Consider the following 22160-nt stretch of genomic DNA (forward strand, 5'->3'; position numbering starts at 1 on the left):
CAAATTAGAAAGGAATTCATTGCCCTGCTCCTAGTAACTCATGGGTTTAGTAATGGATACCATCAGAATTCTCCAGGCCTGGATCCAGATAAAAGGCAAAATCAAGGCCTTTTCCTATGACTTGCCTTTCCTGCTCTGCAGCTGTTGGAGTCCTGGGTGGCACCAACAAAGGGGAAACCTTGTTTCTTTCTCATGGAGTCCTAACTAAAGGGAGAAATGCATGGAAATGAAGGGTGGGAACTTGTAGGGAAGAGGAGATCTCAGCAGCTGTCATTGCATTCTGCCCAGAAAGATGGGTGGCAAAGAAAATGAGTGCTAAATGTGGTCAGCATTTAAGGCTGGTTTGCAATAGGACATTCAGTCTCTAAGAAGCCGAAAAGGTGCCAAGGCCCATGCATTTCTATATGTATCACTGTCCTATAGCACTATCCTCCCATTGTACATCGATTTGCTTGTGGGCACCAGTAACATCTCCATTGCAAGACTTGTTGTTACTGTTTTGGGTATATTGAATACATCACAGGGAGCTTGTAAGGTGCTGCCATTCAGGCGGGATACTCTCGGTAACTTATGGGGCTCTCCGAGAGGGGTCGAGGAATCAAACACGGGTAGGCCTGGTGCAAGGCAAACACCCTACCCACTGTGCTTTTCTATATTGCCTCTTAGTTCGGCCAACTAAAAATAGTTGTGAACTGCCTTAATAAGTATTCTTTGCTATTCAATAGAATTTGACAAGGGAGAGACTACCTTTTAAATGTCCATTTTAAAGATAACTTTTATTATAAGACAACTACCATCTCTACCACACGTAAACAGTAACTTGTTATCATCTCTGTGTGTTGACATCTGTGTTCATAAAGCAGCTATGCTTTATTCCCTTAGAGATATAGACACCGGTCATCAGTCTTCAGAAACCATAATTTTTTATTTGGTTTAAAAGGAACTGGATAGTTACAACTTTCTCTTAAGAAGAAGGTGCCACAAACATTGAAGAAATGAGGATGAGACTTGAAGGAGACTTGCTTTAGTCTCTCAGTCAAATCCTCAACAATGAACGTTACCATTGATATCTTCCATCCGTTTTCATGCTAATTCATTACTTGAGTTTTCTTCCTTGCTGAAATGTCAGTGAGCTGTGCTTACCTCGCCCATCAGTGACCATGAATATTGTCCCAGCTCCAAGACCCTTTTATATGCCAAAGGAGGCTAAACAGAGTTACAGGAAAATCTTAGGAATATTTTGAAGCTATCTACCTCTAGTGACAACGTTGACCCCCAAAGTACGTCTCTTTGTTTTGTGGTCAAGAGAGGGGTAAACTGATTCCAGAACCTTCAGGGGATTACTTGTGGTTAAACAGGCAACATGTGAAGACATACGAATTATACTTTATATGCCACTTCTTTTGTTCTCAATTGAGTGTATTATTGTTTAAATAGTTCTTATTAAAGTTACTACAAAATTGGTTTAATTTTAAACTAAAAATAATTGTAAGGCACATGTCTTGCACAATTGAAATTAGACAATCCTTGCCTTTATGTAAAATATTTTAGCAGACTTATACCACAGTTAATGAAATAGCTTATTTCTTAAACATAATCTGACCAAAAGGAGACAAACTGAAAAAGGATGAGTCATTTCTAGGAAAGAAACTTGTTCTAAGGTAATATATTTGTGTTTGTGTGATTTAAGTTGACAATAGTGAGAAATTTATTTAGTCAAAACAGCATGTATTGAAAAATTAAACACCATAAAAATAAATATAAGAACTGTTCATTTTTATCAAACACTTATGTAAAGATAAAACATTTTGAACACTGAAAATTTCAATACAATTTACAGTACATTAGCTTGATTATAACCTAAGAAAGATAAAAGAAACCAAAATATTTACTTCTAGCACACATATTTCTGAGGCATTGATAGCAATTTTATCTGCATGATCCATTCCATTAACTTGAATTTCAGGTACATCCTTCAGCAAAATAAGCATGTTTCACTCCATTATTAGCACAGCATACTTTATAAATGAAACAATAGACATATAAAAATTATTTTAGCATTTGCCTCAAGGGGGAGCTTACAGTTCATCTTGCAGATCCTTTGAGATTTCAAGCCATTCCAAGCTAATGTTCTGATGACATACCTTATACTTATCCAGAATTATAAATCTTTAATTTACTTTCTGAAGTCAAGTTTATGAATTATTATACTTCCATACCACTTTCTTTTCTGGTGCTTTTTGAAATCCAAAGTGTGGACTGGTTTGGGCTAGTTTTTGTTCTTCCTTTACTGAAAAACACAAGAAGAAATAAATTTAACTGTGGAGACTGCATCTCAAATGAGTTTGTCAATGCCCAAGTGGAGAAAATTTCAGACCCTTCTTAACAAGGGCTCCTTCTCTCACCTTCATATTTTTTCAGTCCTACAAAAAAATTTAGATTATTCCAGTGCACAAAAGTGATAAACAGTACATATGAAGTAATTTAAAGATAAATACATTTTTTCTGTTTTACCCTTTAGAACTTATAATTCTCTCTCTCATACACACACAAACTATATCTGACAGAACACCAATAACTATTGTAACTAATCTTTGACAATTAATCTTTGACCAATGACTTTTGATTATTTTGCCTTCTGAATATTTTAACTGATCATGTATATAATACAAGATCATCAAGAGTGCTTTTGCTGTAGATATAAGGACCTTGCTATTCTACTCATTCTGTTCTATCACTGAGTCCATTAATAAAAGTTGATTTTTGTTGTCTCTGAAACCAGTATAGTTCAATGCATTTGCAGGAGAAGACTCAGACTAGGGACTCCTGAGTTCATCTTCAATCTGATAGAGAACTCTTCTCTTAGATTGAGAATTTATGCTCACATAGGCAGCATGCACCTGAGACTAAGCTATCTCCTAACCTTTTCCCATTAAAATTTAGGCTACTATGAGGGCAGCTGCAGTTCCTGAAAACCTCTATTCCAGGTGATTATTTACTGGATCAATCATGCAAGTCTCAATTCCTTTTGGCATTTCCTATTCATGAACTCTCACATGAACCACCAACCAGCGCCTGTCCCTATTACATTCTGCACTCTCATCCTTTCCAACAGCTTGTGCACCATTCCTACTGGGAAGTTTTCTGCATCATTCCCTTCATTTTCTATTTACCAGACATGCCAGGAATTGAAAGAAAGGGAAAAATTCCTTCTAAACAAGTCTGAGCAAGGCAGTTTGGTAGTATTACCTAGGTGATTGCACTTTAGCAAGAGTTGATTGTTAATAAAACACTACATGGAAAGCTAGCACCAAGCTCAGGGGTATCATATGTTTCTCACCAAGCCCAACTTGGTGTAGACCTGGAAGTCTTTACCCTTAGCTTGAAGACGGTGGTGTTAGTGGTCCAGGCACTGCCAGTGTGGCCTGGTGGTACCACCAGAAGTGGTCTCTAGCACTGATATATAAAATAAAGAAAATAAAATAGAATACCATGGTAAGTGATACGCTTTGGAGATCTGTACCAAAATAAGATCAAAACATCTTAACCTCTGAAGTGATCAAACAAGAATCAAACAGAAGTCAAGCAAAGTTTATGAAAAGCATGAGAGTTTCTCAGATGAAAAGGAAAGGGTGGTTAAGTTATTAATGTGGCTCTCAGATAACATTAGTATTTCATTTGAGTTACTACTACTAGTTAAGGAGACGAGTGTGGTTATTTGGAACATGACATGGAATGATAGAAACCATGATGTATACCAGATTGGAATTTAAACTTTCTGCAAGGCATTCAGATGATAATGGAGTTGAATCTTTGATGAAGTTTCTCCTTGCTTTCCTGGAAGAAAGGAAAATGGAGGCTCTAAGAACGAGTGAATTAAGCACTGGAGTTAATTATGGCATCTGCAGGTAGATACTCGATCTTGCTTTGTTTTCTCACTCAGAGTTTCAAACAATTCAAAATGTCACAGCTATTGAAAGTGTAAAAGTCTGGAAAACTTTTGAATATATGGAAACTACAATAATACACTATTTAGAAAAAATGTAAGGCACAGAGAAAACTCTGTTACTGACACTTTGATAATTCTTATCTTAGAAATGATGAAGTGAATATTTTTGAAATAATTTTTTCAAACTGAGTTGTCATAAACTGCTCTTAACAGTTTGACTGGAGTAAGAGCATGTTTTATTATAATCCTTCTGGTACACCGTAGCTTTTCATAGTGATAAATGGTCCTTCCATTAATTAAAACTAATGGCAGGAAGTTAAAAAATTTTAATTAACTATTTTTCATATATATTGGATATTATAGAGAACTAGTATCATTTTGCCAGCCTCTATTATCATCCAGATGCAAAACTTAAGTGTGTAATTCACATTTTTTTTCTTTTAATAAAGCTTAGGTATGTCATCTATAGTATACATCTATTTAAATTTTTTCTCAGAAGTTTTGTTGCTTAGTGTATCCTTTAGGGTTAATTTATTAAAAGAAAAAGATGGAGTAGATTCAAAAAATAAAATTACCTCATTTGTGGGTCTCTTCCAGGTGGAGGCATTATCGTGACCAGTTTTTATTTAAACACTCTGAAAAAGAGGTCTCACAACCCAACATATTTCCCTTTATCTTCTGATACACACTTATATCTCTTTTATGACTATTTAAATAGATTTGACAGAGTAGGCACAGAAAAACTTTATCTAATTTAAGGTCTGAATAAACAGACAAAAAAGAATGTCCCAGTAATCTTGTTATGATATTTCATTCTATTGCAAGGTATCTGCCAAACCATGACCTATTTTTACCATTGTATTTTCCTCCCCATATTGAAAAGTTTGTTTTGAAATGAAAGAGATGTGTATAACTGGAATCTGAAAAAATTACTGCAAAGTGCACCTGCAAATGTCTTGTTACAACCAGAGTTCAAGGTTTAAATGTCTAGTATAGGTGCTTATATGTAATAAACAAATGGTTGTACCATAGAGTTTTATTTAATTTCAGATCTACCACAGATACATCCCAAAGCAAATTGTGTAGCCAATCTAAACTTTCATGTTCTTAACTGAAAAAAGAAATAAAGGAGTACCTGTATCATAAAACTGGTAAGGATTAAGTGAGATAGTACAATAATTCTATAAAGGATATAGTCATTTAATTATATATTATAAATTGAAAAATCTAATTTCTTAAGGCAAATTAAATACATACCTTACCATTTTAAAAAATTAAAAGCATTTAACCATTCAATTTTTCTATAATATGTATAAATTATTTACCTTTTATGAAGCATCTGAAAACAGCAGGTTCCAAAAGCAACTAGTATCAGTAAAAGCAGTGGAATTGTAGGAATAACAACATAAATTAGGTTGGGAATTATGCCTACAAAAGTAAAACAGTTTTAGTGCAAATAGAGAGTTGAGATAAGAGTCTAACACAAAAGATTTTTTTAAAAGTTTCAGAAATCAAAGTAAAATTGAATTATCAATAAGTAGATATGAATAAAAGTCTTTCCCAAAATAATGGAATGAAAGAATATATTTCTTTGCTAACATTAAAATCAAAATGATACTATCATGCTCCAATTCAAGATCTATATTTTCTAAATTATATCTGCAATTCATAATTTAATAACAATTTAGTTATCTTTTGAATTAATTCTGGAACAAGAATTGTTGATTTGATAGACAAATTAAGATTCTAGCCAATAGGCTCAGTGCCAAAATGATATAAAAAACTATCTAGGATTAAACCAAAATTAGAAATATTAACTGATTAGACAGTAATAAGAGATGCATTCCAGAGGCAGAAAAATTTGATCACATTAAATTTTAAAATAAAACATTTCTTAAATTCTGTCCCATATTGCTTGATAATCTAGGATATTCTTGGCACAATAAAAGTCTTTTAAAGTTTACAAGTTATTTCATTAAACACTCTTTCAATGTTATAATGGGAGCATACTCCCAACATAAACACTTAAGGATAGCTTTAATTAGGTGCATATATTCTGTGTTAAAATTAGGTGCCTCTGGTTGGCTCTTCAAGCCCATGAACATATATCTTACTAGTCTGTCTCTCTTTTTTTGCTTAATTCCACTCTGAAGAAGCCTGTGTTCTCTGCTCTTTCTAAGCCATTTTAATATAATAAAACTACCTTACTTCACACAAAGGTAGAGGATTTTTTGTAAAAAAAAATTAAATTAAATCAAACACCAGAAAAATAAAAAGTTTAATATGACCACATAAGAAATGTGATCTAAAAATCTATGCACTTAGCAAATCAAAAGCTGCCATCATGATCAATCTTAATAATTCTGAGCAAACTGAATCAGACTTGGATCAAACTATCCATTTACTTGTACTTCCAATTCCTTTGTTAACCAAACAATATATGTTAATTGAGGTCAGTGATGGGAAATAATCTGCTATATTTTCAGTTAGTCTCAAACCTCTGAGACATGACTTCAAGCAATTTTGGCAATCAGGAATATTTTCATTTTTTAGAAATTATAATTTCTTATAAATATATATAATAATAATCCCCTACTCTTTTGTATAATTTTAATAATCTTCAGAAAGATTTTGATGCAGAATCTGGAGCACACTAAAGAATGAGCTTAAATCAACATTTCTATCCAATTGGAAGAAGGCCATGCTAAAATGAGCCCCTAATTGTACTGAGAGCAAAACATGCAATTTATAGTGAAATTGCCGTTTGCTTATTTTGCAAACAATATTGTACTAGAGGCAGCTGAAAGGCCTCATTGAAAGCTCACTGTGTGCAGTCTTCTGCTATTCAGTGATGACATTTTGGTAACCTGAAATCAGCCAAAGTAGTTACACCATGGTAATCTGCAAAGGTTACAAAGCAGGCTCTGCATTTGATGCCTGCACCCACAGTTAGCCAATCCCTAACCCTCATCTGGGCACCATTTTATTCAGGCCACTGAATGTGCAATTTTAAATCCTAATGCCTACCTTGTGAACAAGGGTTTTAATCTGAATTACTTAATATAGACACTACCACATGAGTTAAAAAAAAATTAGGAGGAAACAAAAAGGCTCATCTGTCATAATGTTTGTTTCTCATCTTTTGTTCTAGTCTAATTTAAAAGTAAAATACCACTTGCCCACATTTAGTTTGTTACATGGACAAGCAATAAGATAAGTTGCAGCAGTTGTGAAGCTGATTCTATTACTCATAGAGGTGTCATATTGTAAAATAATTACCTGCTTCAGTGACGACCACATTCTGATGGGTATCTCCAGGTTGATTTGTAAAATATGTCTTTTCTACAGGAGCAGTTGGATTAATCTCTATAAATAAAAATACAAGCATCATAGAGAAAAGATACACAAGCACAAATAGGTTGTAAGAATGAATAAATACAAAAACATAAATGTATATATTTTAATATCTGGGCTGGAGCGATAGCACAGCTGTAGGGTGCCTGAGCCGAGTTCAATTCCACCACCCATCTCAAAGAGGCCGGCAAGCTACCAAGAGTATTTTGCCTGCACGGCAAAGCCTGGCAAGCTACCCCTGACATATTCGATATGCCAAACACTGTAACAACAAGTCTTCACAATAGACACGTTACTGGGCCTGCTCAAGAAATCGATGAACAACAGAAGGACAGTGATACAGTGCTTTAAAAGTCTATTAAGAAACAATAAAGATATAGTTTTGGTTTTAGAACAAATTGTATATTAAGACTATCTAACTATAAAGGTATCATTATCTTTAAATCAAGGCAAATCCTTGATGAATCCTTGCAACTTAAAGTCGCTTGGTGAATCACTGTAATCCAAAAGTTTACATGTCCATCAACATCATCTATATTGGTGACAGCCTTTAGTAATAAACACAACGCAGGTGTAAAACTAGGCAAAGATAAACATCAGCTAGTAAGCCTGAGTACTAAGACATTAACTACATATAAACAAGTATAAGCAAATAAAATATTTCTTTACTTATGTCAGCAAACTATTTAAGCTTCTCACAATAATGATAAATGGGCTTCTTTTAAAATTGCTAAACACGTAATGATCTTATACTACACTTCTGTCCTTAGAATGCCATCCAAGAATTCATTTTCAAAGACTGTACACTTTCTTAAAGAATAATAAATTAAGGATTTCTAGTAGTTTGTTTTTCTGGCTTATGAGAAAATAAAGATCACTTCAATTGCTACAAGTAAAAATAATGACATTTCTTATCATGGTTTGATACTGTTCATTACCTTCTGTTTTTCCTAAGGCATAATTTGTCAAATTAATAGTTCACTGAAAGAAAGCTGACTAACTACAAAAATCACCTGCAATTATTTTATTGGTCAAAATTTATAACTCCATTTTTGTCAATTGACAAAAGAGGGGAAAAATCACATGCAGTAAAATTGTAATGGAATAATAAAATATTTAGTGTTATTTTTACTACTCTAATTTATCTACATGCAAATATAGTCCTACTCTACACTTAGTTTTCTATAGAACTAAGGTACTCTATACTTGTAAATCAAACTTTCAATTAACTCAACCGATGATTATGTAATAAAACATAATTCCAGAATACTATCTTAGTGTCTAAAAGCAAGTAACATACAAGGTAGTAATTTTAACAAACACAAAAATTAGATAGAGGAATATTCCCATAAAAATACATTTGACAACATAGGCAGACACAAAAAATAATCAGCATAGGTAAACAACAGAAATAGTGGAGAAGAAGTAAGAAAGTTGACATATGAATTATTTAGCTTCCACATAGTAAAAAATGTTTCATTCTTTTTCCATTTTAGATATCATGAATCATACTTCTAGGATACATGTGGGAGCAGAAAAAGGAGAGTACATTTAAATCACACAATAGTTCTGGTATAGTTGGAGAATACAGTTCAAAATAATTAGTTCTATAATTTATAAATGTCACATTTCTTTTGCTTAATACCTCAGTTCTTTCACTACTAAAAACTCACTACTAAGGAAATGATTCTAAGCAAGGGACTTCATCACATCAATATTTTTCATAAAGGGGGGGAGTAAACTTAATAAAAAATTCATTAAATAGAAAATAGAGAAATAAAAGTTTAAAATATGTCTTAAATGATAGAAATAAGCACACGTAAAATTAAATGTAAAATTGCGGAGTTATTTTGCATGGAGGGGTCACACCCAGCAGTACTCAAGGATTACTCCTATCTCTGTGCTCAGGGATCACTCCTGATACGGTGCAAGATCATATAGGGTTCCAGGATATGAACCCAGACTGGCCATGTGTAAGGCAAGCACACTACGCAACATATTTTCTCTCCAATCCCAAAACTACTAATGTTTTTAAACAATTTATATTAAAGACACTTGTTTATAAACTATAGGTCATTTTTATAGTTTTGTAAAATATAGAATAAAGAATAACTTCATTTCTTACAAGGTCTTTCATTTGTAACCTAAACTTAGAGTAGTTAATACAAATTAAGTGAAGAAAATACTGAAGTTAATGTCATTTTGAATATGTGGTATTGCTGCTATCTAAAATACCAAATAAATAAGCAAATATACAGAGTATCAAAAATTCATCTAAAATCTCAAAGGAGGGAAAGGAAAATATTTTATTAAAAATCCTTTAGATTGCTTTGCTTTATTTAAGTCTAAAATATCTTGTGTCACAATTTTAAAATAACAAATAATTCCAGCATTATATTTCCCAAGGACCATCTAAAGACAAAACAAAGTAAGTGCAAAACATATTTATCTCTATAAAAGCTTCTAGAAGCATAATAATGGACTTAGCAACCATCTTGATTCTTTAAACCATAAGGGTTTATTTAAAGAATAAAGTCGTCAGGGATATAGACTATTGGCTAATAAAGTCTAGAATAAGACAAATATAAAGGAAAGCTAAGTCTAATCCAAGTAATCCCTTGTGCTTTATGGTTTTAGGAGGAAAGGAATCATGTAACATCAAGAGTATAATGGAAGTGGCGGCACTCGAATATAATTACCTTCAGTGAACACAGAGTGAGGTCAAGCACAGGGCCCCTTGAAAAAACTAAACTGACACTTGCCAACTCCAAGGTGGAAGAACAACAAAACATCTCTAAACCTAAGTAGCCAATGTAATTTCTTCAATGATTTAAAAATTGAGTTTTTGTATTTTTATTAATCTTTTGGTCAAGCAGCGATGCTGTTGAACTATATTATTTGAAGTAATTTAAACCCACCATTTTCAACAGAAAACCACCCAGGTGTTGATCAAATCAATGCAGTCCTTCCTTTTATGATGTATGGCAAGTGGATATTTCAAACAAAGGCAACTGAAAGAGTCCTGTTTTATAGAACTACAGGGAAAATATGGCACTTAGCCTGACTTGTTTTCACCTGGACTGATTAATGAGGATCCCTTTAACTTTTACTGAGGAGCAGAGGCCAAGTATCAAGCTGGGAAATGCTAAGTTAATGTCCCAGGAGGAAGTTGCTCTATTCCTCTAAGCTACCAAATAACACCTAAAGAACTGTTTCTCAGATGTGGAAATATCTAAGGGGCTTTTGTACCTTCTTCACTTATATTATACAACATGCTTTAACTATTTTAATTGCATATTCCTCCTCAAAAATGTGTTTGTTAAGATAAATTTATGATCTTACTATGAGAAATGATTAGTTTCTCTTAGACATGCCTCCAGATCTTTCTAGTTACTTCTTTACATTGGGTAGTTTTACAGAAAGTAAACTGTGAGGCCCAAAAGCAGGCTTCTCAGAAGCCATGACAAGATGCAGTTAACACTGAGTCTCAACTAGGCCTCAGTTTCTGTTTCCCCAGAGTAGGACTTGCAGTTTCTCCCAATTGAATAATTCACCTAGATAAGAAATTGGGCAGTTGGATTTGGCCAATTATGAGGGGTTGCCAAACCTTTCTAGGAAAAAACCCCAAACCATTACTGGTACCTGCTGTCTAATTGCTGACCACTGTTGTAATAGAGCAATGTTAAAAATAGATCAGTATATAAATTTCTTCTTGACTGAACCCTATATAAACTGCTTGTGATTGGGAGTTGGGGTCCTTGTCAAGACTCCACTGTGTTGGATGAGACTTGGCCCCTGGCTCCGGCTAGTAATAAAGTTCCTCTGCTTTTGCATTATTGTGTGTGGACTTGGTCTCTCCACAATTGGGGATATGAAACTCGGGCACAGCAGTAAGTGCTTTGGTACACTGAATGAGTAAAGTCAACCAAGTTTCATAGCAGAAAAATAAATAGGACCAAAGGTACAGAATAATGGAAGCAAATAGTACAAGATCTGCTAAGTTCCATACCTGGTTCATACTTGCAGATGTAATTGTGCTTCATGTTGCACCTGTCATCATTCCACTGGTAAAGATAGGGACCCCCAAGACCAGGATTAGCTGTTGGCTGGTGATACATTACAACACACTTTTCACTTCCACAGGAAGGTTCGTCAGTATACCAGTTTCTGCAAGTAAAATAACAACAGGAAAACTCCACAAGTGATTTTCACCCCTATTCTAGTCTGATAGGATCTGCAGAAATCTCTCTTCACCCTTTCATGTCCCCAGAATACATCTAACTTCTCAGAGCTCACACTTACCGGTACTGGGAAACACTTCCATCAGACCACTGGTAGAGATCTGGGCAGGGACCAGATGCTTGCCCCTCTCCATTCCTCCAAAGCCCTATCCAGAAATCACCATCGGAAATTCCTGTTCCTGGTTTTGTCAAGTTTTGCAACATGTTTTCTATCAATTTCTGTTCTGCTTCGTTCTCAAGGCTGAGAAGGGCGCCCCCCTCGCTCTCACAAGCCAGTCGGGCCTCCAGGAAGCTCACTCGGCTGGACAGTTCATGGAAGTAGGCCATTTTATAGCAGGGATGTTTGAAGTCAGCAAAGCAAACCTTTTGGCCTGAAAGAAAAATAGCCATGTATCCACGTGAGCTTTAGTAATGATGACGCTAAGAAGGTTGAAAAATGACCAAAACAAGAAATATTCCACCAAAACTGCTTCATTTAGGGTATACAGGCCTTAAGGTGCTTGCCTTGGCCGCATCCTACCCCAGGGAGATTCCAAGAATTAAATATGGTCCACTGAGCAACAGTAGGTGTGATTCCTGAGCACAAAGCTAAGAGTAAGTCCTGGACACAGCTGGATGTGACCCAGAAACAAAACCAAAGAATAATCGTGCCTTCATTGAATCATTGTGTCATGTTTAAGATTAAAAACTTCAACTTATAAAATTGAATTGGTTTTCTAATAAACTTGTGACAAAACTTAATAAATCACAATTCAAGAGCATTTTAGTAAAGGTAGTCACTATTCTAAATTAGCTTTTTAAACTGATTACTGTAGCAAGTGAAAGTAGCTAAAGAAATTTCAAGTGTACATGGATTTTAAAAAGCTAAAAGGACAAAGTAATGAAAGAATAATAGTAATTTATATAGATATTTTATTATTAAAACATTTCATAGAAATAGCCAATTTTATGTAAGATATGATGAAGATGATAGAAAATCACAAATTTAATGGCTAACTACTTTTGGATCGAACATGCCTGAGAGCAAATATATTAAAATTAAAATTTAACGGGGGGGTCACAAAGCAGTAATAATTATTAAAAGAGTAACTTAACTTTGTATATAATTGATGGTATAGACCTCTTTGAAAACTTCTTCATAGTCCATTTCCTGAATATTCTCGAGTTTTATAGGACATAAATTTAAAGAATTCCAATCCAAAGTCAGTCTTCACTATCTTTAGAGAGTCATCTCTATTATTCATGTTACTTCTAGTTTGTCTTTTCATTGTCTTATTCCTTGCCCTCTGCTTGAAAACCTGAATTTTGTCACTTCAGGTCAAGAGTTTGTCATTGTTCAATAAAATCAAGTTTCCTTATTTGATATTAAAGGAGTGAGATCACTAAATTTGTCCTTCTCTGACTTATTTCACTAAAAATGATAATCTATATTTTTTTCTAAGTTTTCCCAAATTCAGAATTGTTTTAAGTTTAAATTCAAATTATTTTAGTTGAACTTTTTTTTTACAGTTAATGAATTTGGAGAGTAAATTTGAAATGCATTGTGCTCATAGCTGCATTTTAAAGGATTTACAAGTTACAGCACTCAGTTTAACCATTCTGATATTTATTTATAAGTAAGTAAGTAAGTAAGTAAAGGCCCTCCCGTTGATCGTCGATTTGCTCGAGCGGGCCCAGTAACGTCTCCATTGGAGACTTTGTTGTTACTGTGTCTGGCATATCGAATACTCTCGGTAGCTTGCCGGGCTCTCCGAGAGGGGTGGAGGAATCGAACTCGGGTTCGCCATGTTGGCTGCGTGCAAGGCAGACGCCCTACCCGCTGTGCTATCGCTCCACCTATAATTATAGATTATTCCACATATGTGTGTAAAATATTTTTGCTTTAAGAAATTAGCCAGAGCAAAATAATTCTTGAGTTCTAAAATCATATCACCTTTTTAAGAGAAAAAGGACTTGATATAGCATCACTAATATGCTACTGTTCTAACAACATTTATGTAAAAAATTACATTGATAACAAAAACTTGATTTAAAAGAATATTTCAAAATTCAATTTTATATACCTCTACATGTAAACAGAATGAATTCTACTAATGACTAAGTAATTAATAGAATTATCAGTAGACATAAAAGTAAGTATAATGATGACTCACAATAAAACAATATATGTATATGTGGAATACATATAAGAGGTATATGTTAATCATATATCATATGTATATATGGAATATATATATTATATATGAAATATTGTAGTGTGGGGGATTTAGCCCAATACTACCGGCAGTGGAATTTTATTATTCTATGATTTATACCTGTCTTCTTTTACTGTTAAACATGTATGTCAAGATTATAAGGACTGAAGCGATATTAAAGTGGATTGAATGTTTGCCTTGCACGGGGCCCACAGGGTTCAATTCCTGGCAAATCATATCATCTCAAAAGCCTTTCTAAGAGTGATGCCTGAGCATATGTCCAGGAATAATCCCAGAGCTCTGCTGGGTGTGGCCCCAAAACAAACAAACAAAAAAAGATTGTAAATTGTAAAGACAATTTCCAGGACAGTCATGCTGCTTTATTTTGATTTTCTCTAGTCTACATGGTTTACCTCTCATCTCTGTTGTCAACTTTAGAATCTATAACAGATTCCTTACCCCTATCCTGCAAGCCATAGTCTTCAATTTCTTCATTCTCTTATATTTCAGCTTAGAGAGTGATACTGGAATACAAACTATCAAGGATTTTGTATCAAATCAAGTTGAATTATTAACTTTTTTGTTGGTAATACATCATGATATAGTTCTGCTTTCTTCCAATGCATCTACATGGTTGTTCTTGGTGGAACTTAAGGTTTGGGTTTGTGTGTGTGTGTGTGTGTGTGTGTGTGTGTGTGTGTGTGTGTGTGTGTGTGTTTTAACTATATGTTTAATTTTGTAGCCAAGAAAGTCTATCAGTAATAAGGTGTTGGAATTATAATTGTACTTAAACACTAGTTGAAAACCAAACATTCAATTTGTATTCTTAATTACAACCCAAGAGAATCGCAATGATACAGCTGCAGTATCACATCCATTCTCCCCCAGAATAAGTGATTAATGACCTATGATGATACCCAGAGGCAGTGGGAGGCAGAAATCAGCAGAAGGTCATTAACCTCACAACAGTTTTTAAGTAATGTGTATTCAATATCTTGACACAAGCTGAGAACAGTCAGTTAATAAAACAAAGCTTTGCAAATTACAAGGAAGGCATCAGTTATACTCTCAGTCTGTGGACTTTTCTGAATGCAGGAACAGCACACCAAATAATTTGAACCAATTATCATACTACCCTGATTCTTAATAAAAAATAACATGTCTGTGTAAATGACCTTTGGAAGCTAGAGTTAAAGAGACTTCAGGAAACCACACCAATATGAGATAAATAGTCTTTGAGAAATCATCATAGAAGTCTCAGTCGTTGGCCATAATGCAATTATTATATTGATTTTCATTTTCCAAAAACTTTATAAATTTTGTGGTGAATTTATTGTTTAAAAATGGTTGGTCCTAGTAGTAGTCTAAAATGGTCTTAGGTTCAGTGATGTTTATCTTCCTGTTTTTAAAGCAAGTCCCATTTCCATTTTCTCTAGTAATATCCTCTACATATTCATTTTTAAATATCCTAACTGCATTCCCTAGAGTTTTCAATTTACTCTTTCACTTCAAGTGCTCTCAGACTTGGATTTTGTTCCAGCACTTTTGAAATGTTAAATTTGTCCAGCAAGACTGTTCTGTAAAATGTGGAAGGAAATTAACTTAAGAAAAAATGAAAATAGGTTAACCAAAAGTTTCAATGAGTAAGACATATTTAGATAGCAAAAGTATATCATACTCAGAGAATGCATGAACATTATTTATATGCTAAAAGTGTCTGCTCATTATTATATGTTAAAAATAAATTTAATAGTTTTACATGTATATGCTAAGACTAAACAAATGGTAAGAATATAGGGAATTCATTGATTATTCATTATTTGATTTATTCATTATAAAAGTAAAAACTTGTCTTTCAAATTAAATAAACAACAAAGCTCTATGTGTCATGTGGAAATTCTTGACACCAGTATGTTGCTCAATAGAGAAATAATAGTAAAATTTTAGAGACAGGAATTATATTTAAAGTAATTACTGCTTAATGGGCCCTGAAGACAGTTTGCTAATCTCAGTGTGAGACTTTTTCTCTTTGCTTATCTCTGATGGAAAGATACAGACATCCTGGAGAATTGTGGTGGCTGTATATATGAATGCTCTTAAAGAAATGGGTTCAAGGTCAGTTATCTAATACACATAGATATTAACTGCAAAGTATAGTGGTTGTTAATGTGTTCACTGATTTTGAATTCAAATGTTACTGTCAGTTCAGCTCTTGCAAGACAATTTTTCAAAAATTATAATCGCACTGCGAATTTTTATGGTTTATATATTTTCATTAAAAGAAGACACTCAATTTCTTTATACCCAGTTCAATTTGACCACTGATAGCCACTTTATTGTGCAAAGTTAATCCAAGTTGCAACAAGATCAGAAGAAGTTATTGAACCGCTTGTGACCATTTCAATTGATCCCCTTTGAGTGAAACTCCAAGAGCTGGAAAACAAATGTTACTCTAATTACCAGAATGTTCTATTGACATGGAGCTTCTAGAACTAACTGTGCTATTTCTGTAAAGTCTTGTCTTTTTGAAATTTATTATGTGTATTCATTATTATGTTTTCTCATTTTATTTCTCATATTTTGAGAACACATGAACTTCCTTTTTTCTCACTTTCCAATGTTATATTTAGATAACATCTCACATGGAATATTTATGAGCTAAAAAACGTCATAAGTAGCAATTTATTATGTTAATACTGTCTTAATTTATTCTAAAAATAATGAAATACACAGAGTCTGTGGTAATAAATATCCTCTGATTGTTGGACAATTGATGATAAATTTAAGAGCTTTTCCACCTGAATTTCTACAAATGGGAGGAGCTAACAAGATTTTTAGGAAAAATGGTAGAGTAAGAAATCTCTTTGTAGTTATTTTGTTGACATGATCTGAATGTGTGGCTAGATGTAAGTCTTAAATATGAAAGGCTTTAGATATTTCAATACCGAAGTTCCAGTAAAACAATTAGTATATTCATATGATTATGAATATAGAACTTTGGAATACATATAATAGAACCATGAAAGAATTCACTTCCTCTTGAAGGCCCTATATGCTTCTTTCTAGTATTGGAATTGAAAATAAATACAAGTTTTACCCCTTTCTGAGAGCATGTGGAATTTCCCAGCTGAAGAAGTATGACACACATCTGATATCACTATCCCTAAAATGATCCAAGATCATTATAGGATTAACAGTCAGTGAAGAAGAACTTGTTTGTGAACGACTTGGAGGCAGAACACTGGAATGATGGTGGAGGGATGCTAACACTCTAGTGAAATGGATGGTGATGGAATGTTTTATGCATGAAACCCTGCCACTATCAATATTGTGAATCACTGTGCATAAAATAAAAAAGCTAAAGGTATTTTATTACACAAACATTCAGATACAAGGTTAATATTGGAGCATCTTCCAGTTCAGAGATATTTCCTTAATGATTTCTTGTTCATATGTTTTATTTTCCAAATCAGACAAGAAAATCTCAAACTGACTTCCCCCCAGTAACAAGGAATGTAAATTGAATTATTGACATATATTATATCATCAGTAATCTGTTACAACAATAAAAGAACACATATTACAAGAGTAAAAGAAAAATCTTGCCTGGACTTTTTCTTCAAAAAATATCCACCAACCATTGTTAGCAGTGAAGATAGTTGTTCAAAGTAACACAGTTATTAAGAATATTAGCTGGGTTTCTATGTTGGGCCTCTTTAGTTAATGTCACTTCTCTTCTAATGTTACTGTAATATGTATTACCATCTTTGGGAAAAAAGAGTCATGAAACTCAACCATAAAATGATGAGAAACAGGAGAAATGTTATTTTAAAAAAAAGCATAAAATGATGAAAAACAGTTAAGAGAAATGTTTATGATAAATGGCTAGTGGATGAAATGACTGGTAATAAGATTAATTTGTTCCTTTCTTGCCCAAGAGATACTTAAAGTAATTGCATCTTTGAAAACTGCAGTGTCATCACTTTATGCTTTTGATGATGTCATGGAATAGTACCATCAGCTCAGATCTGCTCAGCAGTTTTGAGTCTCCCGAGCTACTATATTAATCTGTATGGTCTCATCACCACCTATGATTTTGCAATATTCAGTGACATTTGAATGACTACAAAGTGTGCTCTCTAAATCACCCAGTCTCATAAATAACACCCATGTCATTTTTATTAAGTAGAAATTAAAATGTGTTCTGCAGATATATTTTAAGGTACCATAAATTACATTAATGCCAATTTGCAGAATATGCAGGTTATCACTGCTGTGCACACTAAAAAACTGAAGCTAAAGAAAAAGAAGTACATCACTTCAAAACATTTTCAGTTTTTAAAATGTGTGGTTCTTCCCATTCACTCAGTTTAGAAGAAAATTTTTAATACTCATTTTACTTAAGCATCCATATCATATGATTTACATCTTATCTATTCCTATAAAGCTTTCATTATCTAATCAGTTCCACTGCAAAAAATTTAATTATTACATCTCCTGCAAATAACGCCTACAAATCCAGGCTCAGCAGCAAATCAAGTTAGGCCTAGGATTCCAGAAATTTCTCTAGCCTTGAATCATATATGCTTTAAATTTTCCTGTTATCACCCTCATAGTGTATATTTTCAGTTATATAGTTGTGCATCAAAATATAGTCACTGACATCAAAATATATTTGTTATTGGCACCTGCTAGTAAATTGTAAAGGGCAGTTTATAATAAAGGATTTTTAATGTTTCTTATAAAAATGATTCATTTCATTAAGAGGCAATGCATTCATTTTTAAAAGTGTAATGATTTGAAAATATTAGAAAGCATATTATTGATTTTTTTTTAGTTTCTTAGGCCTCATGTGGTGATATTCAGGAACTGATCTTGTATTCAGGAGTCACTCCTGGCAGTGCTCAAGAGGACATATGGGATGCCAGGGATCAAACCCTGATCAGCTGCATTAAAAAGCAAGTGCCCTACCCACTATACTATTGCTCCAGTCCCCTAATGATTTTAAGGTACTAAAGTTACAAAAACTTCTATGAAGTATTAAGTTGAAGTTTTAAGGTAAATGACTGGCCTATTAATAGAAATTGTAAAGAGTTTATTGACATTAATAAACATGAAATGAATTTCATATACTTTGGGTTAGTTTGTTCCCAGTAATTTCTTCCAAAGTGTTTGTTTAGGAAATACAGATATTTGAGTTGAAATTTGGTAGATTGTCCCTAGTGGCATGAAAAAGTTGATGCACCTCTTAAAACTTAACACTGACCATAAAAACATAAGATTAACTGTTTCCACAATTTCAAGTTTTAGGGTGCTCTGAATTCATGTATTCTGCCTAAAGCATATAGTCTTAAAAGTTAGCCTTCAATAAATAAAATCACAAATCAATTTATAATGTTCAAATTTAAATGGGTTTTTTATGGCCATGGGCAGCTAAATTATTCCTTTAAAAAATCTAACTAAGTAATTGTTTTAATATCAAGTAAACATAGTTATGCTAAATCAAATATATCATGTTCAGTTAATTAGAAATTTTCCAGATGTCACCTACAAGATTCCTAGAAAAACACAGAAAAATATTTGCAGTGATTTATGCAACAATAGAACAAAAGAATACACTTTTGTCAACATTTTAGATTGCTCTTTTATATATCAAAATAAACATGTATATATTTAATTTATATACCCCTTTTCTTTCACAAGGTTTAAGTAATATAAGCCAAAACAATCAAAATGATACTATTTAAATCAGTAATGAATGTCTATGACTTCAAAATACCAATGCTCAAAACATAGTTTCTGCTGTTCGCTTATTTGCAAGAATAATTTTGATAAACACTAAATCAAACAGGTTAGTAATTCAGGTATGCAGATGAGTTGATATAGTGCACTTTTCATTCCGAGTTAAATCACGGAGGAAAGAAACTTATTGTTTGGTTTCTGTGCCATCCTTATTTGATACTGTAAAGTTGCTGTGTGTGTGTGTTTTTAACATGAATAAAATTAGCTTCCTTCCCGAGCCCCCAATGTGAGCAACATTTTTTTTTTTTTACAAATGACATTTCACAATGAATTTAATTCCACTGTCTCTCCAGAGGGCTGAAAGTTACTGGGAAATGATTGATAACAAGACATTGAAGAATTATATCCTGAAGATGCAGAACATCACGTATTGCTGAGGGGAAGATCAGTGACAATTAAGCTTAATATGCCTCTTTCCAAAGGTCTGGCCTCACTACTGATTAAGTTGCTGTCATTTGTCATTTAACTCTACTTCTAATGACACCTGTTAGACAGAGGCACAGGATGTGAAGAGGAATTTGTAAAAACTTCCCATGATGAAAAAACACGCCCACATTCAACAAATATTTATTGTCACGCTTAAATAAGCATCACAAGTCATTCCAATAGTGGGAGCAAGTGCTCAGCCTTCATGGAAGGTCCCAGTCTTTCATTTAAGATGTGTGAGACTCTACATGCTTTCCTTGAGAGATCGTCTCGAAAGTAAAGAGAGTAAATGCAATGTACACTGTTAGACCGGAGAATCGTGAAAGAAGAAATTAGAAAAAGCATAAAAACCGGTTAGGAGCGTGGCTGTCTGGACCCGTTTCCCTGGTTTCTGCATAGACTTAATTGCACTCCTGGAGTGTGCAGGATCCTGCAGTCGCTCCCCCTCTGCGCCTCACCCAAACTCTAGTGGAGTTCCTTTTCTGAGCAGTCGCCAATTTGGAATGAAGCTTGCAAAGGCAGGACACACTTTGGGACCACGCACACTGGTGTGTCTCCTGCTCTTTGTCAGTCCTCCTGAGAACAAAGGCTGCGCGCCCAAGGGTGGGGAGAGTGAACGGTAATTCGCAAGGGAACCAGGTCTGAGCTCAGAAATCAACCAAGGAAACCCAGTGCCAGGGCTGAGATGGATCCAAGCCCGACGGGGGGCGGGGGCGGGGGTTTGGGTGGCATTCCTGCAGCGATTCTTCTGCGCCTGGGTTCCCTCTGCCACTGCGGCACCCCGCCCCGTTTGCAGGTGCCCAGCCCATGCGCCGTGGCCAACTCTTTCACAAAGTAGGCAAGACTACTGGCAAAGGCTAAAAGCGCTCGGCAGGAAGCAGAGCTCGCCGTCTAAGCTCTTCAAGCGTGTACTTTTGAAAACATTTTTTAAAAAATCAACTTTTCTGTGTGTGTGCGCGCACGTGCATGAGGAACTTAGGCAGTGGGCTGGAGAATACAACACCCGGACACACACACGCATACACACACACACACACACACACACACACACACACACACACACACACCCCCCACACCCCTCAGCCCCTAGACCCGACCCGCTGGACCCTCCCCACCTCCCCCCCCCGCCCCCGCCGCACTATCAGCATCACCACCCGCCCCAGAGAGCCGCCCCGGACTCACCGCTGACCACCCGGCGACAGGCGGCTCGGTGGCCGCAGAGCAGCGCAGCGCCCAGCAGCAGCCAGACCACGCGACTCATCGCGACGCGGCGGCAGCAGCAGGTGTGGCGAAGAGAGAAGGTGGTGGTGAAAGGGGAGCTGGGCGGTCTCCCCGGGCAGCCTTGGTTCGGAAACACACAGCCCTGCCTCGCCCTGACTCCCTACTCCGGCTGGCACCCCGCGATCAGGAGTCCGGGGCGCATCGCCTTGAGCCCGACGTGCAGTTGGTGCCTGGGGCGCGTACGGGATGCAGGGAGGCGACGGGGTTGGGTAGAGTGAAAGGGAAGTTAAGGGGCCTTGCGTCTAGCTCAGAGGCAAGGCAGCACCCCTATTTGGACTCCATCTGCACCCCTGATTCTCCTTCTGGCCTCTGGCTAGTGAGCGGCGGAGCCAGTGCGCCCCGAGGTTCTCAGCAGCAGCCGCCGCTCAGCGCTGGAGGCTCCTTATATACCGGATCCGAGGTCCCAGCCCCTCGCTACTCATCATTTTTAACTGCTTCATCTCCTTCTGTCCTGCCTACTGTCGCAGCCCCTCCCCTCAAAACTGGAGCCACTTTGCAAACAGTCCAGTCAGCAGCCCCGCCTCCTTTTCTTGGCTCCTAGGGGGTTCCCTCTGCGTTTGCTACCAGTCCCGATACTCATTTATGTAAAATGTGACAGCTTTGCCATTAAAGTCTGCTAAAAGTTGGATCCATTTGGTTTTCTCCAAGATTAATGTCCACGCGAATGCCAAGTTACGGGGCTTTTCTCTTTTTGTGCTAAATTGCTTCATCATAGGTATGGGGAGATGCGGGGCTCTAGGCACTATTTAAGATGGATTGGTGAAAAGGGAGCCAGAAATCTGCTGGGGGATTACAGAATGTGCCAGGGTTCCCCCTCCATTCTCCACCCCCACCCCCACACCTAGGCTCTGCACATAAATGAGTTCCAAGCAAGTTGTTGGAATAAATGGACACAGGAACAAAGCCCCTGCT

The 22160-nt window shown here is 35.5% G+C and overlaps 1 protein-coding gene across 2 annotated transcripts; it reads right to left on the reverse strand.

The window, feature by feature from the left end:
- Positions 1-952: 952 nt before the first annotated feature.
- CHODL (chondrolectin) lies at positions 953-21266 on the reverse strand. Of its 2 annotated transcripts, XM_056109398.1 has the most exons (7): positions 21150-21266; positions 11606-11915; positions 11313-11470; positions 7229-7315; positions 5275-5377; positions 3759-3837; positions 953-2290 (listed from the first exon to the last, which is right to left on the reverse strand). In XM_056109398.1, exons 1-7 carry the CDS (start codon positions 21226-21228, stop codon positions 2288-2290), a joined length of 819 nt encoding a protein of 272 aa, XP_055965373.1. In that variant the 5' UTR covers positions 21229-21266; the 3' UTR covers positions 953-2287. The 2 variants fall into 2 exon arrangements, with proteins under 2 accessions (XP_055965373.1, XP_055965372.1); XM_056109397.1 differs by lacking the exon at positions 3759-3837.
- Between the last annotated feature and the right edge of the window lie 894 nt (positions 21267-22160).

Source organism: Sorex fumeus, unplaced genomic scaffold (genome assembly GCF_029834395.1).
Source record: "Sorex fumeus unplaced genomic scaffold, SorFum_2.1 ptg000265l, whole genome shotgun sequence".
NCBI lineage: Eukaryota > Metazoa > Chordata > Mammalia > Eulipotyphla > Soricidae > Sorex > Sorex fumeus.

What these genes read in the sequence shown, in the direction of transcription:
- CHODL (XM_056109397.1), bottom strand. Translation starts at nt 21,228, where the DNA reads ATGAGTCGCGTGGTCTGGCTGCTGCTGGGCGCTGCGCTGCTCTGCGGC. An exon ending in CTGTCGCCGGGTGGTCAGCG is followed by an intron (nt 11,916 to 21,149) that starts GTGAGTCCGGGG and finishes TTTTTCTTTCAG; the next exon opens with GCCAAAAGGTTTGCTTTGCT. An exon ending in GGAAGTGTTTCCCAGTACCG is followed by an intron (nt 11,471 to 11,605) that starts GTAAGTGTGAGC and finishes TTTTACTTGCAG; the next exon opens with AAACTGGTATACTGACGAAC.